Source organism: Mustela erminea, chromosome 12 (genome assembly GCF_009829155.1).
Source record: "Mustela erminea isolate mMusErm1 chromosome 12, mMusErm1.Pri, whole genome shotgun sequence".
Classification (NCBI taxonomy): Eukaryota; Metazoa; Chordata; class Mammalia; order Carnivora; family Mustelidae; genus Mustela; species Mustela erminea.
The window spans coordinates 410,801-435,697 of NC_045625.1; the positions used below are offsets into that span (position 1 = coordinate 410,801).

The 24,897-nt window shown below is 58.3% G+C and overlaps 3 protein-coding genes across 11 annotated transcripts in view; 2 read left to right on the plus strand and 1 right to left on the minus strand.

The window, feature by feature from the left end:
- Positions 1 to 9,305, plus strand: part of DPH7 (diphthamide biosynthesis 7) — a 29,851-nt gene extending 20,546 nt beyond the window's left edge. For 4 of the 5 annotated variants that reach the window (XM_032308822.1, XM_032308819.1, XM_032308818.1 and 1 more), the window contains 6 exons: positions 626 to 717; positions 1,125 to 1,291; positions 4,262 to 4,331; positions 4,456 to 4,521; positions 4,763 to 4,935; positions 8,492 to 9,305. In XM_032308822.1, coding sequence (XP_032164713.1) covers positions 626 to 717; positions 1,125 to 1,291; positions 4,262 to 4,331; positions 4,456 to 4,521; positions 4,763 to 4,935; positions 8,492 to 8,946 — 1,023 coding nt within the window. In that variant the 3' untranslated portion in view covers positions 8,947 to 9,305. Of the gene's footprint in view, positions 1 to 625; positions 718 to 1,124; positions 1,292 to 4,261; positions 4,332 to 4,455; positions 4,522 to 4,762; positions 4,936 to 8,203; positions 8,320 to 8,491 lie in introns of all 5 variants that reach the window. The other variant, XM_032308821.1, reaches the window with a different exon arrangement.
- Positions 9,306 to 10,045: 740 nt separating this feature from the next.
- Positions 10,046 to 10,755, minus strand: MRPL41 (mitochondrial ribosomal protein L41). Its single transcript, XM_032308827.1, has 2 exons — positions 10,191 to 10,755; positions 10,046 to 10,143 (listed from the first exon to the last, which is right to left on the minus strand). Exon 1 carries the CDS (start codon positions 10,656 to 10,658, stop codon positions 10,251 to 10,253), a length of 408 nt encoding a protein of 135 aa, XP_032164718.1. The 5' UTR covers positions 10,659 to 10,755; the 3' UTR covers positions 10,046 to 10,143; positions 10,191 to 10,250.
- A 132-nt stretch (positions 10,756 to 10,887) lies between these two features.
- The window catches only part of PNPLA7 (patatin like phospholipase domain containing 7), a 57,885-nt gene continuing 43,875 nt past the window's right edge, over positions 10,888 to 24,897 (plus strand). The window contains exons 1-12 of one of the 5 annotated variants that reach the window (XM_032308816.1): positions 10,888 to 10,984; positions 12,336 to 12,367; positions 13,909 to 13,983; positions 14,127 to 14,214; positions 14,639 to 14,718; positions 16,568 to 16,659; positions 16,825 to 16,965; positions 17,465 to 17,624; positions 19,077 to 19,157; positions 23,181 to 23,309; positions 23,736 to 23,816; positions 24,596 to 24,722. In XM_032308816.1, the coding sequence (XP_032164707.1) occupies positions 12,338 to 12,367; positions 13,909 to 13,983; positions 14,127 to 14,214; positions 14,639 to 14,718; positions 16,568 to 16,659; positions 16,825 to 16,965; positions 17,465 to 17,624; positions 19,077 to 19,157; positions 23,181 to 23,309; positions 23,736 to 23,816; positions 24,596 to 24,722 (1,084 nt within the window). In that variant the 5' untranslated portion in view covers positions 10,888 to 10,984; positions 12,336 to 12,337. The remainder of the gene's footprint in view (positions 10,985 to 12,335; positions 12,368 to 13,908; positions 13,984 to 14,126; positions 14,215 to 14,638; positions 14,719 to 16,567; positions 16,660 to 16,824; positions 16,966 to 17,464; positions 17,625 to 19,076; positions 19,158 to 23,180; positions 23,310 to 23,735; positions 23,817 to 24,595; positions 24,723 to 24,897) is intronic. The other 4 variants (XM_032308817.1, XR_004277702.1, XM_032308813.1 and 1 more) reach the window with 4 other exon arrangements.

Below are 24,897 nucleotides of genomic sequence, written 5' to 3' on the forward strand. Positions count from 1 at the left end.
CTTGTGTGTAAAGAGCCGTGCTGCAGCCCTGTCTGAGGAAGGAGGGAGGGAATAATCTGGGGAAGACTGTGGGCCCATGAACCAGGTTCTGGCAAGATCAGATCACCCTCAGAGAGGACCTTGAGGAAGCCGCCTGCTAGGAGCCTTTTAAGGGAGGTAAGGATCGTCCAGCTTGTCTAGGTCATAAGATGCTTCCGTAAGTCTTAGAAAAGAGAAACCGTGGTTAATGGCTAGTTGCAGCTTCTGAAATGGAAACTAGCAGAAAGATCCTGATGTCACTGTCCCTGAAGACAGAGTGTCCCAGCATCCCTTGAGGCGGGGAGAGGTGGGGGGTGTCTGTCAGTGGTGCTTCCTGGGGCCCGTGTCTAGGAGTGTACGGACAGCGAAGGGCAGGGAGACCTGCTTCCGCTCGGGTCGCGTGGAGGAGTCCTCCTCCCCCAGGTGTGGGAGCGTCTTGGAGCAGGGGCCAGGTCCAAAGTGTTCTCTCATTCTGTGATGCATCAAGGACTAACACGCTTTGTTCGTCTATAGTAGAGGAGGGAGTGATGCCCACCTGAGCTAGAGTACTTGTCTTTCTGGGGTTCTGGCCTGTTTCCCTTAGATAGCGCTCCTTTCTCTCCGGTAGAATGCTTACACACTGCAGCCGGTTTCCAGCTTTGCCCTGGGGAAGCAGTGTCTGGCCCTGTCTCTGGACTGGTCCACTGGGAGAACTGAAAGGTAAGACCGGTGCTGGTGAGCGACCCCAGGCTTTCCTCTGGGGCCTCACTGCTCATGCAAGAGAGATTGAAACCTCGAGGCAGCCTGGATTGCAGCTTCCCAGACCGGGAATGTCACTACCAGTCCTAATCCAGAGAGAACACATTCCCGCTTCTCAGATAAAAGGAACAGTGTTTTCATCAAGAAAAGCTGACACGGGTTTATTTTAACAAGTTCAGTGGTAGTTTCTGCCAGATGCCCAAACGTCTTAACGGGCAAGTCCACAGACCAGGTCCATGGGGAACCTCTCCACATGAGGTACCCCATGAATATTGCAAAGTGTCACCCGCTGGGAACCAGAAGAGGGGGGTGAGTTTGGGTCAGTGCATAAATTCAGCTCGGTTTCTCCCTTGGCTCCCCGCGTCTAGAGCCAGTGACCAGCCCTTGAAAATCATCGGCAGCGACTCCAAGGGGAAACTCCACCTGCTAGAGGTGACTGAGGCGGGGCTGCAGGAGGTGGCCACGTGGCCTGCCCATCACTTTGAGGCCTGGATCGCTGCTTTTGATTACTGGCGGACGGAAATCGTGTACTCAGGTTGGTACTTCTCTGCTGGGTGTGGGCCCCATGAGGGAGGGAGGGGGCAAGTGTGGTTCGTGTCAGGGCCGTGACTCTGGGCGTGTTGGGACCTTGAAGACCCTCCGTGGAGATAAAAGCTGTAGCTGGTACTCGCAACTTCGCTGTTCGGGCCTTGCGGGGTCTCGGGTGGTGCTGACCGCGTGCTGGAGCCGCAGAGCCCGGCCTCCTGCCGCTCCTGGTATCTGGTCCCGTGCTCCAGAGTTCCCGCGTTTCCCACTGCTGTTTCCGTGTCCAGTATTGACTGTGACGCTCCCTTCTTGGATACAGTTTACCTTCCCAAAGAGAAGGCCGGGAGGAGGGGCTTGGTTCCCTGGTGTTGTGGGTAGTGTGCGCGCAGGTCCTGCTGCGAGGGTGAGAAATTCCTCGAACTGGACTGGGCAGGAGCCGGGCGTCTGCCATCAGTCCCTTTCAGCCGAGCGGAGAGGGCTCGTGGGAGACGGGAGGCAGGGGCCGCTGGCCGCTGGGAGACGCAGAAGGGCTCCTGGATGTGCAGAGAGCGAAAGGAAAGATCTGACCCTCGTGTCCCTCTGCGGCCAGTTGCCAGTCGGGCTCTGGGCCTCACAGCGCGCCGAGGGCGGGGACGTTCTCTCGGACTGTCAGGAAGTGCGTGGCCCCCGCTCTCCGCCAGAACCACTCGGCTCCTCGGTGCCTGCTCCAGCACCCTCTCAGCGGCGCTCCCGTGTGACTGGCACAGTCTTCCCTCAGTTATCCTGGACTTCTCCCCTGCGGATTGCTCCTTGTTCTACTTTGGTGGCTCCTCCCTTTCCTCTGGCCTCTGTCTGGTGCTCCTCTCTCTCCGCATTGTCACTCTCCTGACTTCAGCTGCGGGCCCTGTCTTCCAGAAACAGCTGCGTTTTGGTTGCTTAAGCAGACCTCGTCCCGTCTCCTTCCTCTCTCTCTCTCTTTCTTCCTTTTAAGGAAATTTTTCTTAGTTATTTTAAGGCATCTCTGCACCGAGGGTGGGGCTCAAACTCATAACCCTGAGATCAGAGTCACATGCTTTTTTGCCTGAGCCAGCCAGGCACCCCAGGATTTAATTTTTTTAGGTCTTCCCGTTCTTGGATTAGTACTACCTTGAGGCTTAGCTCATTCAGAGCAAGGGTATCGTGGCGGGTGCGATTTCGTGATTCAGCACCAATGTATTTTTTCACCGACTGTTGATGGAGCGTGTGCTGTGTCAGTGCAGTGTTCTAGGTGCTAGAGATCATGAGTGAACAGGACAGACAGCAGTCCCTGCTTTCACGGAGCGCACGTAGAGACGCGACGGGCAGTGGGCATGGCACAGTGCAGAGCAGCTCAGAGGTGATCAGTGCTTTGGGAAGAAGAAGGGTAGAGCAGGGTGGGGGTACTGGGGTGTGGGCAGGTGCCGGCTCTCCTGTCACAGCACGGTCACTGGGGGCAGAGGCCTCGAGCAGGACTGAGCCTGCTGCATGGGAAGAGCTGTAGGACCAGAATGGTGGGAGGAATGGCAGACAGAAGGTGGGGAGGTCAAGGCCCCAGGGCCCTACAGGCTAAGGGGAGGACTTTGGCTTTTTTGCCGAATGAACTGGGAGCCACAGCAGGATGTTGGGCAGAGGGGTGGCATCTCCTGACTTCCATCTTAGAATCCAAGGGGATCGTTTCCACTAAGGTGTTGAGTGTATCTGCAGGGACGTGGGGACAGAGCCCGGAGACCTGCCACGCAGGTGGTGGCAAAAAGGCCTCAGACCAAGTTGGGAGTAGCGCGCAGGGGAAGAGCCGTGGGAGTTTGGCTGTCTGTGTGCGGCGGGTCCGGGGTGTCCTGGTGGATGAATGTGCTGTGAGACAGGAGAGACCAGCGGGCGAAGAAGCCACTACCGGCTCTCCCTGCGAGTCTGCCACCGGCAGCGCCTGTTGGAGGCTCTCCCGCAGGCATCAGGCCTGGTGCACCGGTTCGTCCGTCTTCTTAGCTGTAGGCCATGTTCCTCCCGTCTCCCCTCCGTCTGTTGTGGGAGTCCGTAGCGTGCTCAGAGAGGGTTGATGGGCAGGTTGAGCGGAGGGGCCAGGCGGCAGGCAGGTGGGTATGTGGGAGGGAAGACGGTGGGTGGGTGGACGCGGTGGGCAGACCCAGTTGTTCTAGTTTGCTCCCCTTCCCTGTCCCCGTGGGCCGCGTCCCAGCCTTGCTCCCCTTCCTCCGAGATGGCCACCAGTCCCCTTTATCTGTTTTCTCTCTTGGTTTTTTTTTTTTTTTTAAGATTTTGTCTATTTATTTGACAGCGACAGTGAGAGAGGGAACACAAGCAGGGGGAGTGGGAGAGGGAGAAGGCGGCTTCCCGCTGAGCAGAGAGCCCGATGCGGGGCTCGATCCCAGGACCCTGGGATCCTGACCTGAGCCGAAGGCAGACGCTCAACGATTGAGCCCCCAGGTGCCCCAGTACCCTCTGTCTTGTTGCTGCTTTTCTTTAAAGACTGGATGATGGGACCAGCTTCCCCTTTCTTCCTATTTTTTCAGTTCCCTAAGACAAGCAGGGCTGCTTTCTACTGTAAGGTTACAAAGGGCACTTCCCTTTAAAACACATGGCGGTGGGCTGAAGGTTCCAGAAACACAAGAAGTGCTCCTGCTTGCCGCCTCCTGCCCACAGTTCCTGTTCAGAGTTCTTCGCTACAGGAGCTTGGGTTTGTGGCGCCAGGACCACTGACGGCTGGAGCCTGCGGAGTGGCCGCTTCAGTCAGGTTGTGACCAGGTCGTGGCCTTCCCTGTTATTCCTCTAGGCCAAGCCCCTCAGCCTTTCCTGTCTTCCCCATGGGGGCCCTCTCCAAGTCTGAAGACACAGTTCCAGCACAGGGCTCTAAAGCCTGCCGGCCTCCAAAACCACGGGATCGCCCATGGCCTCAGTGTCCTCCCTGGGGGGCAGTGGCTGCATCCTGTTGTCATTGCTGTGGTCAGCGGGCCTTTCTGTTTCTGCACAGGTGGGGACGACGGGCTTCTGAAAGGCTGGGACACCAGGACGCCTGGCACGTGTGTGTTCACTAGCGAGAGGTGAGTTACCAAGGAGCCAGCCCTCGGCGTGTAACACCAGCGCCGCCTCCCTCCTCTGTGGACATTCCCCTGGGGTTGGGACCCTGCACGGGCGCCGGCTCAGACCTCGCACTTTTGCCCACAGACACTCCATGGGCGTGTGCAGCGTGCAAAGTAGCCCTCACCAGGAGGACATCTTGGCCACGGGAAGGTGAGTCCCTTCAGGTTGTCCGGGGCTCCGTCTTCCCGCTTTCACTTCCTTCCTCATGTGGACCTTGCAGTGCTGTTGGACGGGCCCAGCTGTTCCACCAGAGTGTAGAGCTGGGCTTGGGAAGGGACTGTCTCCCAGAGGAAGGAGTGGCATGGGTGTCCCTGGGAGGTGGCCCTTGTGCCTAGGGGGTTTGGGGGAAAAGCAGCTGTTGGTTTTCCTGCGTGCTCCCTGTGGGTTTCAGCTACGACGAGCACGTTCTGCTGTGGGACACTCGGAACATGAAGGAGCCATTCGCAGACATGGCCGCACAGGGCGGAGTGTGGAGGCTCAAGTGGCACCCTTTCCACCACCACCTGCTCCTGGCAGCGTGTATGCACGGCGGCTTTCAGATCTTCAACTGCCAGAAGGCGATAGGCGAGTGGGGGCCCCGTGGCCGGCAGGCCTGGGGTGGGGGTTCCCAGTGTCCCTGCTCCCTGGCTCTGCCAGACAACTCCTGCACATTCCCAGGCTCACACCCCAGTCCCTCCGAGGCCCATAGCTGGGCCAGGCCTGAACTCAGGCTGGTGCTCTGCTTCCTAGCCACAGTCCTCACCTGACCAGCTCAGTCACCCGGGTACCTCCCACTGGTTAGCTGTCCTCTGCCCCGTTAGGACTCTGCTCTGGAAGCGTCACTAGCGGTCTCTTCTGTAGCCGTCCTTTGCCCACTTTCTGCCACGTCCTTCCCGCCTGTGCACAGTTTGGTCCGCACGCTTCAGCTGTCTCCCCCTTGCTCCCGCTCTCTGGGCAGCACCCACTTCCGCATGGGCCTGACCCATTCGGGGGCTCTCACTCTAGGTTGGTGTTAACGGTGGGTTCGGTTCTCCGAGTTACCAGGCAAACCGTGACCTTTCTCTGGCCAGTTGTCCTTTACTGGCAGAACTTTGGCACATTTTGTTCTCTCTTCTCAAGCCCCCAGCGCCCCCTTTCCCTCCTCATAGTTTCAGTCTGTGACTCCCCCCTCCCTCCTCGTTCACGTGAAGAAGCGACAGAGAGACGCCACCTCTACCTCCTCCGTGTGGCCTGCTGTCCCCACGCAGGGCTGCGCTCCCGGCTTCCTGTTCTGTGTCTTTGGTTCCACCGTCTGTCGCGTGTCCGCTCTGTTAGTTCCACGCACGTGCAGTTCTCAGCCGAAAGCCATGAAAGGTCTTGTGTTTAATGAGACGTTGCCCTCTGAGCCCTGCTCTCACTGTGTGCCATCAGTTTTGGGGTGCGGTATGTTTTCATTCATCTCAAAGTACTTTCTAGGGGCGCCTGGGCGGCTCAGTGGGTTAAGCCTCTGCCCTCGGCTCAGGTCATGATCTCAGGGTCCTGGGATGGAGCCCCACATCGGGCTCTCTGCTCAGTGGGGAGCCTGCTTCCCCTTCTCTCTGACTCTCTGCCTACTTGGGATCTTTCTCTCTGTCAAATAAATAAATAAAATCTTTTTAAAAAAAAAAGTACTTTCTAATTTCCCTTGTGATTTCTTCTTTGACTCATTAGTTATTGACGAGTGTGTTGTTTAATCCCACACTTTTGACTGTCCTAAATTTCTTTTTTTTTTTTTTTTTTAAGATAGACTTATTTATTTGACAGAAAGAGATCACAAGTAGGCAGAGAGGCAGGCAGAGAGAGAGGAGGGGAAGCAGGCTCCCCGCTGAGCAGAGAGCCCGACGCAGGGCTCGATCCCAGAATCCTGGGACCATGACCCAAGCCAAAGGCAGAGGCTTAACCCACTGAGCCACCCAGGCGCCCCTGTCCTAAATTTCTGACACAGATTTCTAATTTCATTCCTTTGTGGGTTCCTTTTAAATTTATTGAGACTTGCTGCGTGGGTTTGTGTGTGGTTGGTCCCAGAGTGCGTCCTGCATGCCCTTCACAAGAGCGGGTTCAGTGGTGGGCGGAGTGCTCTGCAGATTCTCTTCTAGGGGTCTGTTGATTTTCTGTCTGGTTGTACATCAGTTTTTTATTTAAAAATCTCTTTTTCTAAGTAATCCCTATGCCCAATGTGGGGCTTGAACCCACAACCCATAATCAAGAGTCGCAGGCTCCACTGATTGTTCATTATTTTTTTTTTCATTTTTTTTTTAATGTTTCTTTCATATTTTCTCATTATTATTATTTACTTAAAGATTTTTTTTTTTACTTATTTGAAAGATAGTGTGCATGTGCATGTATGCGCACTGTGGGGGGAGGGGCACAGGGACGGAGAATCTCAAGCAGGACACACACCCCCACCCAGCATTGAGTTCCCCAAGATCATGACCTGAGCTGAAACCCAGAGCCGGACTCTCAAGTGACCCAGCCACCAGGTGCCCCCTGTTGTTGGTCATGGAAAGTGGGCAGTGAACTCTTCGGCTGCTGTGCTTGTGTTGTGAATTTTTTCCCGCGTTTCTGTCTGTCCTCGTGTATTTGGGGGCTCTGTCGTTCGGTGTTTGTATATTTATGCTGTTTGCATTTTCCTAACTGACGCGCATGGTTGTGAGGGTCCCTCCTGCAGCTTAGGGACTCTGGGGTTCAGGTCGGCCCGTCTGGTAGCAGCCGGGCCATGTGCGCCCTCTCGCGGCTGCGGTTGGCACAGCATGTCTGCACTGTCTTCTTGCTTTCAGTCCGTTCCTAACTCGGAGTCTGAAGTGTGTCTCCCCTGCGGGTTTGTGGGGTTTTGTCAGGAACGTTACAGAAATGATGTTCTGCCTTCCTTAGTGGGCTTCGTCGGGGGCCACGTGATGTCACTTTGTCTTTTTCCCGCAGATGAGGCTAACTGAGGTCTCCTCTGGGCTTCTTCACTATAAAAATATGTTTTTCTTGTGAAATTAGTACTAGTCAGTCTGTGGTTAGAGTGTTTGAACCTTTGTGTTCTTCATCAGACTTTCACTCAACACATGATTCTTGCCTGAACAAAATTATTACTATAATTGCAAAGATTTTCTATTTTCTTTTTCTTTTTTTGATTTATTTACTTACGTTAGAGAGCGTGAGCGAGCATGCATGCATGTTCAGGAGTGAGGGGCGGAGGGGGAGGGAGAGCGAGTCTTCGGCAGACTTTGTGCTGAGCACGGAGCCTGACGTGGGCTCTCACAGCCTGTGATCATGACCCGAGCCAGAACCAAGAGTCGGTCGCTTAACCGACCACACCACCCTGGTGTCTGGTATCAGTTTTTTCTTTTTTTTTTTTTTTTTTAACATTTATTTATTTATTTGACAGAGATCACAAGTAGGCAGAGAGGCAGCAGAGAGAGAGGAGGAAGGGAAGCAGGCTCCCCGCTGAGCAGAGAGCCCGATGTGGGGCTCGATCCCAGGACCCTGGGACCATGACCCGAGCTGAAGGCAGAGGCTTAACCCACTGAGCCACCCAGGCACCTTGCTTGTATACCTTCTGCAGCAAGACTTCTTTCCAGTCCTGCCCTCCAGCCTCAAAGGTGCCATGGGGACTCACCATCAGGAAAACTGCTGAAACTCTTTAGTGACTCCTTTCCAAGCTCAAACCCAGACTTTATGGAGCAGGCACTCTAGACATGTGTCGCCGCTCCCTGGTGGCATTGCCTGGACACTTGTTTGTGGTCGCCCAGATGTGTCCTGTTCTCCATTTCCCACATGCTTGTTCTCCTTGTTTCTTGTGCATCCCTGTCACTCCCCTCTAGCTAACCCTTTGTCCTTTGCTTTGAAGTCTTCACTGAGAAACTTCAGCCAAGTCTGCCCACTTGGAAAGGCCCCCTCGCTCGCGTGCTTCTGGGGCCATGCTGATTGCTCTCTGCACACAGGGTGCACTCACTGCAGGTGAAGGTCTGTTTTCTTCTCATCTGTCACATCTCAAGGGTTCCTTTGCATGACACACAGTGGTTGCTGACAAATGAGTGGCTTTTAGCAGAGTCTCTCTTTGAGAGTGGGCAGGGGCCATCGGTTATAAGTGATGGGATCAACCCTGGGTAACATCACATGTTTGGTCTTATTCCAGAGGAGAAGCAGGAAGCCTACACGGTCTCTGTGTCTCACACGTTGCCCAACTCTTTGGTGTATGGAGCTGACTGGTCCTGGCTCTACTCTGGCAGCCTGTCAGAGATCCACGAGCCGTGCTGCTTGGGGACTTTTCCCTGCAGCAACTCAGGAGCCAGAGCGGCACCTCTCTGTAGCCTGAAGGCTGTACACCAGTCACCAGCAGCCTCTGGTCATCATTTAGCAGAGGACAAAGAAGAGGGTCCTTCCAGACTTCAGAGTAGCAGCAAACGGAGGACCCCTCTCCAGCCACTCGCAGAGGACACGACGAAGAGTGGGAACTGGCGGCACACTGCAGGGACCAAGGTCTGTGACTGTGACCTCTGTCTGGAAGCAGCAACCTTGAACACTGACCTCCTAGCCACTTGCTCCTTTTATGATCATGTTCTTCACCTCTGGAAGTGGGAGAGCAGCTGAGCTAGGGAAGAGTTTGGTTGGTTTGAAGTCAGAAAGGCTACTTCCACAAATAAATCCAGAGTGTGAGTTTGTGAGTGCACTGCACGCAGACCCTCAGACCCTCTCACTGGGTGTTCTCGTCCGCAGGGGACTGCACCCGGCCCAGTGCACTTCATGGGCTCTACAGCGTGAACAGTCAGAGAAGCTGTTGGCTCCTCTGAATCTGCTGGGGCATTTCAAGGCGGTGACTCTGCCTGACAGCAAGGAGTGGAAGGGTCTTGGTTCCCAGCTCTCAGACCTGTCAATCTCTTGTGTGAATTGGACGTTCAGGTCTTCATACTGATTTAATAACTAAAGGAAAGTGTGCTTTTCTCTCTTTTTCCTAATTTTACTATTTTTTCAGTGTTTCAAGATTGTTTATGCGCCACACCCAGTGCTCCATGCAGTACGTGCCCTCAATACCACCACCAGGCTCCCCCAACCTCCCACACTTTCTTTTTTTAAAGATTTTGAGAGAAAAGCATGAGCACGAACGGGGAGGGCTGAAGGGAGAAGCGGACCCCGCCGAGCAGAGAGCCCGATCCAGGGCCCCATCCCCGGACCCTGGGTTCAGGACCTGAGCTGAAGGCAGACGCTTCACCGAGTGAGCCCCCCAGGCGCCCTCCAAGTGTGCCTTTCCTGAAAGCGACTTAACAGCAGTTTTCGGCGAACATTTACAAAGGTCGCCCCTCCTCGGCCCCGAAGTGCTTGTGTGAGCCTCCGGGGTGGCGAGCGAGGGCGAGTGTGCACGCACTGAGCGCCGCGCGTCCTCGGCCCCAACCCGGAGTGTGGCGGACCAAGCCCTTCCTCTAGTGCCCGGCGGCAGGAACCTAACGAGACCCGGACTGCGGCTGCGGCAGAAGCGGGGCGCGGTGCGGCCGCGGTGGGGCTGCGCGTGCGGAGCCGCGACCCGCCGCGTGCGCGCGAGGACGGAGGCGCCCACCCCGCCCGCCGAGCGGGGCCCCGCGGCAGGGCCCCAGCCGCACCCCCACGCCTGTGCCGGAGCTCAGGGCAGACGCGCGACCGACCGAGCCCCGGGACAGCCCAGACCCCCGTCTGCCGTTCGGCTCTTTCCCGACGAGACCCGTAAGAAGGCGGCGCGCTCCCCCCGACAGAAGACTCCGGGCCGAGGTTCGGGTTCAGCGGCGTTTATCTAGGCACCCGCACTCCCCGGAGCGCATGCGCCGGGCCCCGGCCTCTGCCCCGAGCCCACGGCGAGGCCGCTCGTGGCCTGCCCAGGCGCCGTCCTCTGCGGGCGAGCGGGCCCCGCGTGGCGGCCGCGGCTGCTAGCGCGGGAAGTTCCTGGGGTACAGCGGGAAGAGCCTGCCGTCCTGCGCCGGCTCGAAGCCGTACTTCTCCAGCCGCGCCGGGTCCAGCGTGCCGTCCCTGAAGTCCTCCTCGACGGCCGGGGCCGCGGCCTCCCGGAACAGCTGCTCGGCCGTCAGGGGCGCGTCCGGGCCCGCGGGGGCGCGGTAGCTCACGTACGGCCGCAGCCGGAAGCCCGCCAGCTCGGGCACCACCAGCTCCGGGACCATCTCCTGGACCTGCACGAACTTCCCGTTGCGGCCGCGGACGCCGGTGCCCTTGGCGCCGCGGCCCTTGTAGAAGGTGCGCGGGCCCCGCTTGCTGGTCCACCGGCTCACGCGGTCCGCGCCGCGCACGAGCGCGCGAGCAGCCCCGCTCAGAAGGCCCATGCCGAAGCCTGCACGCCGCGGGCGCCCCAGTCGCCCCGCACGCACCGCCGCCGGCCGCGCTGGCCCCCGCTTCCGGCGGCCCAGGAGACTTCCGGCGGTTCGCGCGGCTTCCGGCGGCCGACGCGGCTTCCGGCGGCCGGCCCGGCTTCCGACCCGCGCGCCGCAGCAAGAGTAGCTCCGATTGGTGGCGCTGCGTCCAATGTACAGCCTCGGCCCTGCGAGTGGGCGGGGCCTCTGGCCCGGCCAATGAGCGAGGAGGTGCGACCTTGACAGCCGGGCGGCGGGGGGTAGTGACGGGAGCGCGGGCGTCGGGAGCGCGCGGTCCGGGTGAGTCGCCGCAGAGCGCCCGGAGGCAGCGGGGGCCTGGGTCTGGCGGTGCGAGGAAGGGTGTCCGTCAGCGCCCCCAGCCCGTGCCGGGGCGCGCACTGCCCCACAGGCCCGCCCGGCCCTGCGCGGTGGGAGGCGCAGGTGGGAGGCGGAGCCCGAGTCCTCCGGACGCCCCGGACGTTAACCACCACCCCCAGCCCCGACGCCCGTCGACCCCGAGCCCCCAGCTCCGAGGTCCCCCAGCCGTGAGGCCCGACCCGACGCCCGTCAGCCCCCGGCCTCCAGTCCCGACACCAGTAATCCTCGAGCCCCCGGCCTCGCTGGTCCCCAACCCAAACCCCGCACTCTGTCGCCCGTCAGCCGCGGCTCTCCAGCCCCGACGGCGGCCAGCCCCGGCGCTTGTCCACCCGAGGTTCCCCAGCTCTGATGTCCTCCGACACCGACGCCCCCCCCCACCCCGAGGACCCCCTAAAATGACACCCCCAACCTGGACGGGCGCTCACCCCGGTGCCTTCCCGACCTTGCAGCCCCCGCCCCGCGTCTGTCGGGCTGTGTGCTGTCTGTGCCCTCGCGGGTGCGGGCCCTGAGCTCGGGGCCTCCGGGCTGGGGGCGGGCGCTGCTGGCCCTTCGGGAGACTGGGCCGAGAAGGAAGGGTTTTCCATGTGGGTGGCAGAGGACACAGGACGTTTGACCCAGGAGCAAATGCAGTCTGGCCCGGCTTCTGCCCTCTGCGCCTGACTTCTCTGGTTGGGATTTGGGGAGAGACATGCCCTCTGTTGCTGCTGCTTTTCTGAGGGGCCTGGGACACACGGGGGACAGCCCCAGACCTGGCTCCTCCCCACTGGATAGGGGCGAGGTGAACCAGCTCCTCCAGCTCCTCCCTCTGCTCAAGGTGACACATCCACCTTGAGGGCTGCAGCCCACTGGCTAGAGACCCCCCTGAGGCAGGCCACTAGGTTGTCTCACAGTTGCCCTGTGGCACCGTGTGCACCCCTGTCCTGCCCCCAGCTACAGCCCCATCCCTGTGGTCCTGGGAGCTCCTGGCCACACTAGGCCTTGGCTGAGCCGCCCGCGCTTGCCCTTGACCTGCTGGGAGAGGACCGGGACTTGGCCGCAGCTGTGGGTTCCTGGGCGGCCGGGGAGCTGCTCGCAGAGGTGGGAGTGGCTCTGGCGGAGAGCACAGCTTTCCATCAGGGGTTCCTTCAGTACAGGGGACTTCAGAGAGAAAAGGAGCCCAGCAGCAAAGGCTGAAAGCGTTGCTCTGCCCCGTGAGCATGAGTTGGCGGGACAGTTGCCTTCCTTTGAACCAGTCTTTCTTCTTTTGACCTTGACTGTTTTTTTCATTTTTAGCCATGAAGCAAGAGGAGGATGCCAGCCCAGAGGTATGGAGCTGGAGGGTTCCAGGGATGAATCAGAGCCTCGGAACGGCCAGGGAGGGGCGTTTCTGGACCCGGAGAAAGGGTCCTTTCCACGTTTGCACTGTGGGCAGCACCTCCGAGTCAGCTGAGTGGGAGCGGCAGCTTGGGCCCCTTTGTCCCCTTGTCAGAGTCGAGACCCTGCCACTTCTTCCCCTGAGGTCACAACGGTCAGTTCCTGCGTCCCCTTAGGACTTTTGCTTGCTTTGACTTGAGTGTTTTCTCCGTGGAATATTTGTAGCCGTATCACAAAGCCTTTATTCCTAAAGCAGAAAAGTGGATGCATTAAAACAACTCTGGAACGCCTGAGACGCTCAGTATGGGAGATTGCATGACTAGGTTATGGGCCACCTGTGTGTCCCTTTCCTGGGTTATCCTTGTTGTCCTTGACGGGGTGGCTGAGCTCCAAGGGACGCACCTAAGTGAAGAGTGGGTTGTGGGTCCCGTCCTGGCGACAGCTGGGCACACACTCTGGGCCAGGAGAGGCTCTGTGTCTTGGCTCTGAAGGAGGAAGCTCTCACTGCTTCTATTTGTCTGCTGAACCAAATTCAAAGACCTGGTTTTCTGGGCCACTTGCTTATCCTGGTTTGCGGCAACTTTCTGCTCTTGAGCCTTTTTTCCAAATGCCCTTCCATTTCACTGGGTTTTCTGGCCTCCATGCTGCATCGGCTGCTCTCTTTGAGGATGGGACAAGCTACTTTAGTCCTTGGCACTTGGGGCTTGAAAGGGTTAGCAGGTGCCCCTGCCCCATTCTTTTCCTGGCTGCCTGGGGGGGGAGGTTTGTGGATACCAGGAGGAACTTGGAGTGCCTGCTTGTTTGGCTGCTTTTTCTCGTTTGTTTTCATGTTTTTGGGGAATCCGCCAAGATCCACGTAGGTGGCCCCAGGCATCTGCCCATTCACCATCCTGTGCTTGCTTTTTTCTCTTCCTCCTCCATCCCTTGGGTCTGGGCTTCTGAAGCCGCACTGACTCCTTCCCTGGGAGTTGGGGGGCGGGGCAGGCACATAACCTTTCCCTGCTGTGAGCTGGTATTCAGGGTTCTCAAAATCCAGAGGGCTCCTCCGGGTTTCTGAGCATTGCTGTGGTCGGCTTCCATGTGCCCCACTACCAGCAGTACACAGTCCTGTTGGTCATCGAAAGGCACTGAGGGATGGCCTTCACGCCCCCTGTGGCCAGCCGGCCTTGCTCCTCTAGACTTGGGTCTGAGGGACCTGAAAGCTGAAGATTTAGGATTCACATGTGATAAAGATGCCTGTGATTTGTGGTCAACACAGCACAGCTCCTGGCCCTGCCCAGCTGCCTGACTGTCCCCGTGTCCTGTGGGTCACCGTGGGAGACAGGTTCCTCTGTCTCCTGAGCAGCCGTGCTCAGAGGACCTCAGCAGCCCAGAAGATCACTTCCTCCTGGGCTGCTGGCTCCCTCCCTAGCCAGAAGCTCTGTTCTTGCTGCCCTGTGCAGCCGGGGCCATGCCTGTGTTGGCCCTTCCTGACCACAGTGCTCTGCCCTAGGCTGACTTCTGTTTGGGTTCCGCCCTACAATCCTGGAGCCTGCAGTTGCCGGAGCAGCACTCACAGTCCACCATGGTAACCACCTCCAGTGCTTCCTGGTGGCGGGGGGCCCTGGGGTTCGTGGCCCCTTGCGCTCCAGGCTGCTCCTTTGTGGCCAGGGTGGGGAGGGGCTCTTTGGCTGTCTTGCTGATGGGTGCTCTGTCTTTGACCTTGCCCAGCTGATGGGGATTGTGATCGGAGCCCTGCTGGCCCTGGCTCTTGTTGGCGTCACTGTCTTTTTTGTGTACAGAAGGGTTAGCCAAGTCCGTGAGTATCTCGCTGCAGACTCCAGCTCTAGGGGTAAGAGGCAAGGGCTTGGGAGGGTGGCGGAGGTTTGGGTGTCTTGCCCATGTTCGGAGCTCCTGGGTGCAGCTCTCAGGCCTGTGGTAACTTTTGTTGGGAACTGCTGGCCTTGTCCCAGCTGAGGCTGTGCACACTGGACCCATGGGATTTGCATATGTCCCCAGCTTTTTTGGCTCACGTTTCTGAGCAAGACTTTGGTAAGAAATGACGCGAGTCCTGTTCCCTGTGAGCCAGCCTGTGCCCGCCCGGGCCCAAGAGGCCACATGCGTTTTCCCCACACTGTGTGCCGTATCAGGGGCAGGATAGGCTCGGTGTGCACACCTACGGGTTGCCTGGCAGAACCCTCCTGCCTCTCTATGGCTCAGCAACCCCCTCTCTCCCCTTGCAGGACAGGTACAGCCCACTCCTCAGTACAGGTTCCGGAAGAGAGACAAAGTGATGTTTTACGGCCGGAAAATCATGAGGAAGGTAACCGGTGCCGCTTCCCACAGGCCCCGGCGCAGTGGGGCCCCCAGCAGCCTGTGGCTGCCCTCACCCTGCAACGCCGCGGCCTCTGTACCCTCAGAGACCGATACCAGTGTGGAGAGACAGAGGCCTCATCGGCCTGTGTCCTGGGGCACAGCATGTCCTGGCTTCCATGCTGAAATCGGGGGTCCTGCCGAGATGGGGACACAGGAAGGCCTCCCTTGTCAGCATCAGTCTCCACGTGGAGAAGAGATGGCCTGGTCCAGTCCTTCCCGGTCAGCCCCGGCCCCCTCCCACCTCCTGAGGGCAGGAGGAACTCAACACTGCCCAGGGCTTGCCCTGCTTGAAATACGAGTAGCTGCTGGCATTTTAGAGTGGCTTCTCCTTGCCGCTTGCCCTGGGTTCGCCGCTACTATGCGTTCTCTGTAGCGAACTCGAAATCCCACAGCAGGGGCACCTGCGGGGCTCAGTGGGTTGAGCCTCTGCCTTCAGCTCAGGTCATGGTCTCAGGGTCCTGGGTTCGAGCCCCACATCGGGCTCCCCGTTCAGCAGGGAGCCTGCTTCTCCCTCCCCCACTCCCCTGCTTGTGTTCCCTCCCTTGCCGTGTCTGTCAAATGAATAAATACAATCTTTAAAAAAAATAAAGAAGTGCCATAGGGAAGTCCTGTGAGTCCTTGTGTGGACTTCACGATCTTCTCGGCTTCAAGCGGTGACATGGAGGTGCACCGGCGCTGCCGACAGGCCGTGGCGCTGGCCTCAGGGCCACGTGCGCTGACCTCAGGCAGGTCTCGAAGGAAACTGCACGGGCTCGAGTTGGGAGACAGTTAACCAGTGGTTCCGCCGAGGACTGCAGTGGGCAGACCTGGGCTGAGGCGGACAGGAGAGTGGTCCAGTGGTGCCAGGTCACCCGGAGGGAAGGAGGAATTGGGGCCTCACACCCATAGCTCACACCATGAGGCAGGCGCTGCTCGGGGAGCAGAGGGGCAGTGGCTGCCCATGGGGGGTTGCTGACATCCAGGACGCAGCGCTCTGCACTCTTACCGAGGGGCAGATGAGCTAGCCTGGGGGTGGTGAAGGGGCAAAGACTTTCTAGACCCAGGATGATCATGCAGGGACTCGAATCTGGGGGAGTGGGGGCTGGGGGAGGCTAGGACAGGACGGGGCTAACTTTATTTATGTATTTAGTAGAGAGCGATGGTGTGCGTGCGTGAGCAGGAGAGGCAGGGAAAGGGAAGGAGCACACGCCATGATGAGCGCAGAACCGGACGCAGGGCTCGGTCGCACAACCCTGAGGTCGTGGCTGGAGCCAAAACTAAGAGTTACGTTCTTTTTTTTTTTTTTTAAAGATTTTATTTATTTATTTGACAGAGATCACAAGTAGACGGGCAGGCAGAGAGAGAGAGAGAGGAGGAAGCAGGCTCCCCGCTGAGCAGAGAGCCCGATGCGGGGCTCAATCCCAGAACCCTGAGATCATGACCTGAGCCGAAGGCAGCAGCTTAACCCACTGAGCCACCCAGGCACCCCAAGAGTTACATTCTTAACCAGCTGCGCCACCCAGCCGCCCTGGGGCCAGCTTTCAAAAGGCTGTGGAAAGGGGCTGCTGTGTCAGTGTAACAGAGGAGAGGCTGAGCCTCAGGCTTGCCCGCAGAGGGAACACAGGCCTGAGGACCTGGTGCTCTCTTGAGGGCTTCACTGTCCCCGGTACCAGGGATGGTCCCCACGTGCTGGGCAGGTAGGCAGGGCCAGACCCTGGGAGCTGATGCCATGCCTGCAGGCAGGTGCTGGGGGCTGAGGCTGAGGCCAGGTCCATTAGGTCCCGGCTCAGGCCTTGGCCTCTCCTTTTACCCTGCAGGTGACCACGCTGCCCCACACGCTTGTGGGTAGCACGGCAATGCCCCGGCAGCGGGTGAGGAAGAGGACCAAGGTGCTGTCCTTGGCCAAGAGGTACTAGGAGTGTCCTTCAGACCACATGTGCCCCAGCTGCCCTCTCTGGAGGGCACTGGTGAGCCTGCTGGCCATCGCTGCTGCCCCCGGCTGTCCTGCCTCTGTGTCCACCATGCTCATGCCGTCTGCTTGGGGGCTCCACGTGCGCGGATCTCTGCTTTGTAGGATTCTGCGTTTTAAGAAGGAGTACCCAGCCCTGCAGCCGAAGGAGCCCCCGCCCTCCCTGCTGGAGGCTGACCTCACGGAGTTTGACGTGAAGAACTCGCACCTGCCGTCAGAAGTTCTGTACATGCTGAAGAACGTGCGGTAAGACAAGGAGGCCGCTGCAGGAGGGCCCAGGCCGTGCTCCCTTTCCTGGGGCCACCCCTGCAGCCCCTCGTGCTGCTCTCCTGTGGCTTTGGATGCTTGCCAGCATTTCCCTGTTCGGGAGGAGACTCCGAGCAGGTGCGGGGAGCGCGAGGCTGCGTCGAAGCTACAAGCCTTCAGCCTCGGACTCACTCCCATCTCTGCCTGGAAACCTTGTTCCTCTTTCTAGCGCTGCTTTGCCGTCCCGGGCTTTTGTGCGTGCCTCTGGCTCAGATTCAGTCATGCCTCAGGCGTTCTTTAAGCTGATAGAGAAGCAGTTTATGGGAATGCCCGAGGTTTCCGCTTTGGTCCTGACGTGGATCGGGTGGCCAGTGCCGCCAGGCGGGGGTGAACCCCGCTCTGCGGATCTGGCCAGTGCTGACGGTGGCAATGGCCAGATCTCCATCAGCCTCCTTCTGTCCTTCCTGGAAGGTCTCCCACACGTGCTGTGGTTTCACAGGGTCCTGGGCCACTTTGAGAAGCCGCTGTTCCTGGAACTTTGCAAACACATGGTCTTTGTGCAGTTGCTCGAAGGAGAACATGTCTTCCAGCCAGGGGAGCCGGATACCAGCATCTATGTGGTGCAGGATGGGCGCCTGGAGGTCTGCATCCAGGACGCGGTAAGAGTGCCTAGCGGCGGGCGGGGTGGTTCCGAGGGGGAGCAGGGCGAGGTGGACAGTGTGGGTCAGCTGTCTTGTGTTTGTTAAGTCAACTCTGTACCCCACATGGGGCTTGAACTCATGACCCTGAAATCAAGAGCTGCACACACCACCCTCTGAGCCAGCCAGGCGTCCCTGTTGTGTTGTTACTAACATGTCTGCCATGTAAGAGATTCTTAAAAGGTTCCTACTGAAAAGTTGGTATAAAATTTTAAGTTTCTGTTCTTTGGGGGAAAGGCACACTTTGCTGTCACAGGTGCTGGCACAACGTCAGCGTGCCCTTGACATCTGTGTGCTGGCTCCACTAGCGCGTGGGATGTGCCTGTCACTTACTGGGCTCAGTGGCATTTGGGGGTTTCCTGCGCTCTAGCTGTTCCAGGCCCTTGGAGGCACCGCGCCTGTCTCCTTAGACTGCCCCAGTGGCCACCCCCCGTTGTTGGAGCAGACTCTTGGGGGCCCCAGACTGCACAAGGTGGCCCCCTGACCTTAAGGAAGTCCCTACCTGCCTGAGCCCGGGGAGTGGGCCCTGACCCAGCAGGGCTGCCACAAGTCCTTTCTAGACACGATGCTGTCTGTGTGTGGCTTCGTCTACGCCGGACTTGGTGGGGTGATGAGAAAGAAAATGGTCTTCATCCAGCCCTCAGCGTCCAGGGCTGTCACCAACCCAGCTGGTAGGCCTTTCCTGGAATGGAGCTTTGGGGCCAGAACGAAGGGTTCTTGGAGGCTGACCTGGGCCAAGTTTAAGCAAGTTCAAAAAGGGTTTTCCCGGGTCAAGCTGAGATGAAGTTCTTGTACTAAATAACCACCATAGTTCTCGTTTCTGTTTTAATCCAATGGAAAAGTATATCAAAACACAATGATTGCAAACCATAAGAGATTCTTAATCTCACAAAACAAACTGAGGGTTTCTGGGCGGTGGGGGGCGGGTAGGGAGAGGGGGGTGGGGTTATGGACATTGGGGAGGGTGTGTGCTATGGTCAGTGCGGTGAAGTGTGTAAACCTGGAGATTCACAGACCTGTACCCCTGGGGCTAATAATACATTATATGTTTATAAAAAAAATTTTTTTAAATCACTATGATTGATAGCAGTAAGAACTGAATGTAGGCCTCACAGCCTTCTGTTTAGATCAGCAGACTCCTTAGGTTTTGTGAAATTCAGTCTAAGTCCTCCTAGTGAGGACAGGCCACAGGTTGAAGGGCCCAGCTCTGCCTGGACGTCCTGACTGCTCTTACTCAGCCTCGTGTTTTCTGTCCTCTGCTTTGGACATTTTCTCATCTGGTATTGCTGGAGGTCCACTAGGGCATGGCCCAACTCTCAGGACAGGTGGCAGTGGAGGTCAGGTGGCCCAGCTGGCCCGGGCTGGGCGGAGCCTCCGGTCAGCGGATGACTCTGCTCTGCTTCCCGACCGCAGGACGGCGCTGAGGTGGCGGTCAAAGAGGTTCTGGCCGGAGACAGCGTCCACAGTCTCCTCAGCATTCTGGACGTCATCACCGTGAGTCCCCTGGGTCCACCCAAAGTCACCGGGACAGCAGGTCCCATGCGCCAAGGCCGCTTCTCCCCAGTGGCGAGGGGCTGGGGTATGGACTGGGGTGCACGGGACTCCCCGTAGGCCAAGGGTGTGTGTGGGAGCAACTTTAACTGTGTTCAAGCAGAGCTGGCATTGGCTTATGCATTTTGACTCTTTTCAGTGATGGTTTTTTGGACCGAGTGGTGTATGCACGTGCCCTGTGATGCAGAAGGGGCAGCCGCTGCGTCGTGGAAGCATTCCTCTTGTCTCTTAGGCCCCAAGGCCCCGTCCTGGGAGGGGCCTCCTCGGGGCTTCTATTGCCAACGGGTATCTCTGTTGTCCCCAGTCTTCTGCTGAGCGATGTGGTGAATGGTTTTGCGTGCGCACCGTTTCACGCGTCTGGCTGCGGAGACGACCTGGGTGTGAGGGCGTGCACGCTGCCCCACGCCTGAGCCGCAGTCCTGTGGTAGGACGCCGTGTCCTCACTCACCAGCCAGCCAGTCATCTTGTGTTTGATCTTCGTCAGTGCAATTGCAGAATAACACCTCATGTTACCTTGTGATGTTTAAACTTACTGGCCTGGAACATTTTTTTATTTTAAGATTTTTATTTATTTCAGAGAGAGTGTAAGAGGGAGAGGGACAGAGGGAGAAGCCGACTCTCTGCTGAGCAGGGAGCCTGAAGCCGGGCTCGATCCCAGGACCCCAGGATCGTGACCTGAGCCAAAGGCAGTCACTCAACCCACTGAGCCCCCCAGGCGCCCCGCTGTTGGACATCTCAGACATATGCAGAAGTAGACAGAATAGTAAAATCAGTTATATGTGTGTCATTAGCTGCAGAAAGTCTCAGCTCAGCAACCTGTCCCTTTCTCACTGACTAGGATTGAGTCACAGAGAAATCTTAAGCGTGCACCGCCCGAGCTCTGATAGTGCACACGCCTGCGTAGCTCCAAAGGTGTATTTGATTTTCTCCTTACCTTCCAGGCTCTACTTCCTGCTTTCACTTTTAGCTGTTCACCAAGGCAACGTGTACCTCGGTTTCCCCCAGACATTGCACAGAGGGGTCTCCAGAGTGGTTTAACCGGCCTTGGCAAGGATGCGTCCCTGTGGGGCCGGGAGTTTCGCTATTTGGGGGACACTCACGATGGGTGGGGCCCAGGGTAGGCCTCCTGTGGTGTCCCTGGGTGCTGCGTACAAGGAGGTGACAGACTCGAGCCTTGTGGGTGTTTGTGGTGCCCCCATCCCTGCCGGGCTGGCACAGACATGCTTTGAGCTTTGCCAGGGCCTGGGGTGGGGTGATGCTGGGACTCGAGCATCTCCCTCTGCCCCCAGGACCTGGTGTGTCTTCGTAAGACGCTTGGCCAGCACTGAGAGAGACACCGCTTCCTCTGAGCGGGGCTGAGCTGCCTCGAAAGGCCGGTGCCTTTGCCTAAGGCGCTGTGCTGGGGACTCCCAGGTGTGCAGGCAGGGCACGTGCGGCTCTGCGGGACTCTGGCTGGTGTGTGTCAGAATCTGTGAGGTTACTGCGGGTCTGAGATGCCCGGGAGGTGTAGACGGATTGTCTGTCTCCATGGAGACCAGTCGGGCGTCAGGCAGCTCTGTGGCCTCCCTCTGCCCTGGTGAGAGTTCAGCAAAATGTAGCTTTGGTGGAGGCTCTTCTTGGTGCTTCTTGTCTCACTGTGATTTCAGACGTGGGCAGGAGACACGCGCTGTGACCAGGTCCCCCGACCTGCTGCGTCCGTGCCCTCCTCCTGCGGTGGGAGCCCACCTCCCTTCGGTGGGGAAGGGTGAGGAAACAGGGCTGATGTTTGAGAGAAAATAATCCTGTATTGTGATTAACTGATCATCTGGAGGGACATCATTCTTGCCTAATCAAGTATTTGTGTTTGTCACTTAAAAAAATTAATTCTATCCAAGTAACAGATTCTTTTCTTTTTTAAAAGATTTTATTTATTTATTGGACAGACAGAGGTCACAAGTAGGCAGAGGCAGGCAGAGGGAGAGGAGGAAGCAGGCTCCCCGCTGAGCAGAGAGCCCGATGCGGGGCTCGATCCCAGGACCCTGAGATCATGACCTGAGCCGAAGGCAGAGGCTTTAACCCACTGAGCCCCCCAGGTGCCCCAACAGACAGATTCTAAAAACAGTTTCGGTGTTTTATGAGTCATTTGTCCATCCTGCTGCCCCTGCCCAGAAAAGCCAGTTCCACGTCTTCTAGGGCATCTGGGGCAGTGGGGGAGATTTGGCCCTCCTGGACAATCAGCGTTGCCTGTCAGGACGAGGTTGATCAGGCTCAGCGGGGGCATAAGGTGACCTGGGTTGCTGGAAATGTCCTATACCTTCATTTGAGTGCTGGATCTATGGACTAATGATCAAAAGAAAAGTAGCGCGAGCTCCTTGGAAGCTTCTGTGAGCCCGTGTGCTCAGGGTTTGTCCTCCGGGGTTCACTGCAGGAAGGCTGGCAGGGGACCCACAGGTCACCATCGGCAGGTTTTCTCCTCTAAAGCCAAGTCTCAGACAGGAATCTGCCGATGTCTCGCCATGAGGAAGTGGCTTGCAGTCGGGGCAGGAGTGTGGGGTCGCCCCGCACAGGCAGACACCGTCATTCCTGCCCAGGTGCCCAGGTGTGAGATGTGCCCTGCCCTTGGCTCTGCTGAAGGTCTAGGTGCTCTGACCTGTCTGCTTCACCTTCTGAAGGACCCCCGCGGCCCGCTGCAGGGTGGGGAGGTGGCTCGGGCCTTCCCATGAGGGTGGGTTTCACCATCTTGGCTCTCTACCCCCAAAGGGAACGGTTCAACTTTCGTCTGACAGTTGTGTCACATGCTTTCCCCTAGCTTCCAAACTGTGGCTGACATGTCTCCTGCTCTCAGCTTTTGTCTTGACTCTTGGAGGTGTCTTTCTTTCTTTCCTTTTTTTTTTTAAAGATTTTATTTATTTATTTGGCAGACAGAGATCACAAGCAGGCAGAGAGGCAGGCAGAGAGAGAGAGGGAAGCAGGCTCCCTGCTGAGCAGAGAGCCCGATGCGGGGCTCGATCCCAGGACCCTGAGATCATGATCTGAGCCGAAGGCAGAGGCTTTAACCCACTGAGCCCCCCTAGGAGCCCCACACTTTTCTTTTTATAAAGGATGTGAAATGAGCAAAAAAGGGAAGAAATATAACAGAGTCGCAGAGCTTACTTAGAGTGTTTTGAGAACCACATGCCCAGGTTCCCGACTCACAGGGCTTGGTCAGGAGGTCAGGACTACCACAGCTCCCCGCCGTGGGCAGACTTCCCGGTGTGGCCAGCCCCGTCCTGAGACTGCCAGGCCTCACCCTGTGAACACAGACGTCGCTAGCTGGGCGAGAGGCTCCCCTAAGGAACCAGAGCCAAGACTGGCCACGTTCCTCACCATTCAGCCCTGGCAGTGCAGCCGTGGTGGTGCGTGGGCCTCAGAAACCCATCCATGGCTGGGGCGTGGCGCAGCGTGGTGCAGCCACTCTGAAAACCGCGTGGTAGTTTCCTGAAAGTTAAAGATGCCTTTACTGGGCGGCCCAGAAGCCGTATGTGAACATTATGACGGCTATCTGGATAACTGCCCCAAACTGGAAGCAAGCCAGACGCCCTTTAGAGCAGCATGGCAGGCCTCAAGCTGCCGTCTCAGGGAAGGGGGCCAGCCCTCTGTGATGCCGTTTATGTGACGTTTCGACAAAGGCAAACCGTCAGGACAGATGGACGCTGGTGGCTGCCGGGAAGCACCAGGGACGGCTCGGGTGGTGTCCTGGCTGGAGAAGCAGGCTCCGCGTGCTGCTGCTGGGCGGGCGGCGGCGAGGTGCAGTGGGGCCGTGGCAGGTGCTTCCGTGTGCAGCCCGTGCTGGGGTCTCGTTCCTTCTGGGGACGGGGGTGCTGGGGCGGCCTGACCGGCGAGGTGCAGTGGGGCCGTGGCAGGTGCTTCCGTGTGCAGCCTGTGCTGGGGTCTCGTCCCTTCTGGGGACGGGGGTGCTGGGGCGGCCTGACCTTGGTGTCCTTGCAGGGCCATACCGCTCCGTACAAAACCGTGTCCGCCCGCGCTGCTGTCCCTTCCACCGTCCTCCGGCTCCCAGCGGTGGCTTTTCAAGGCGTGTTTGAGAAGTATCCCGAGACTCTGGTGAGGGTGGTGCAGGTGGGTCCTGTGCAGGAGCCCCTCTGGCCCCGGCGCCGGGTGCCAAGCGCCTCCCGCGGCTGCAGCATCGGGTCCCAGGGCCGCACACCCGGGAGGGTGCGTCCGCTGCCGGTGCAGGAAGGACTGCCGTGGTTTTTGAAGGATTTGTAACATATGTTTTATAGTCAAAGTTAATACTCATGACCTCAGAGAGGTCTTCAGAGCTCCCACTTGCCCCCCAAAGAGTTGTTTTTTTGTTACTGAATGTCGTTTTGAAGTAATCTTAGATTTATTGACAACCTGCACAGGCAGTGCAGTGTCCCTGCACGCCGACGGCTGCCGTCCTGCGTGCGCACGGGGCACTGTCAGGCCCGGGGGGCTTCAGGTTGCGCTGGGGCTGGGGCCTGCGGGAGGCCTGGGCCCAGCACAGCTGGCTGTCCCTCACAGATCATCATGGTGCGGCTGCAGAGGGTCACCTTTCTGGCTCTGCACAACTACCTGGGCCTGACCACAGAGCTCTTCAACCCAGTGAGTGTGGCCTCACGGCGTCACGGTGGCGCCAGGACCCTGGGCCTGGGGAGGGGCTTGGTGGGGCTGTGTTTACTCCTCTGCCTTGAAGCCGGGGCTGGCGGGTGAGTCGGCAGCTCGATTCTTGCGGGGCTGTGCGCTGAGAACTGGTCCCACCTAAGAGATTTGGCGGATGGGGCCCCTCCAATGCCCGTTCTGGGAGAGCCTGTAGTTTGGCCTGAGTGTGGCTCCTTCAGTCACCTCGAGCCCTAAGGTCTCCTGGCCCTTTCCTGTTGTCCACCGGGCACACGCTGCCCGCCTGCCTGTGGAGGCAGTCCCCGCCTGTCCCTCGGGGTCCCTCCTGCTGGCACTTGGGGCGGAGGGGCCGGCTTGCTCCCCGCAGAGCTGCTGTGAGCAGTCGATCTAGATGAAACCCTCGTGGGCCCTGCTTCGAGGGGGCCTGGATGCTGATCACTCAGTCCTGGGGTCGGCCCTGCACATGGGGTTCTCCCGGTTCTGATGGGTTTTAGGGTTTATCGTCTTCCTTCACTGGTATTTTAAGGCAGATCCTTTTGTTTTTTGCATTACCTTTCTTTTCAATGAGCGTTAAGGTTTCTGACAATGCTGACCACTATTTAAATTTGATAGAGTGGCCAGGAGAAAGCCCGCTGGGCTCCTGTTGCTTCACGCACACGGCTGGTCTCTATGCTGGTCGCCACCCCTCTTGTTCTCCCAAGTGGCTGCTGAGAGCACTAGCCCAGGTGCGACCCTGGAGTACCGGCTGCTCTCCCACATCCCAGGAGAGCCAGGCCATCCCCCTGGTGTCTGTGGCCAGTGTGGCTGCCGGGAAGGCCAAGAGGCAGCCGTGCTGCGGCCCTGAGGATCGTCTGGAGAGGCCCCTGTGGCCCCAGGAGACCTGCGACCCAGGTACAGCCCCCAGACTGGCCTCCAGCCTGGGTGTCCTTCCCACCCAGCCACCCCTCCCGCCTCCCCTGTCTCTGTGGGAGGACTTGGCCCCACGGAAAAGCTATGAGGAGCAGATTCCAAGCCTCCCATTGCTCCGAGCTTTTGAGAAGGTTCCAGATCTGGGGAAAGAAACTGT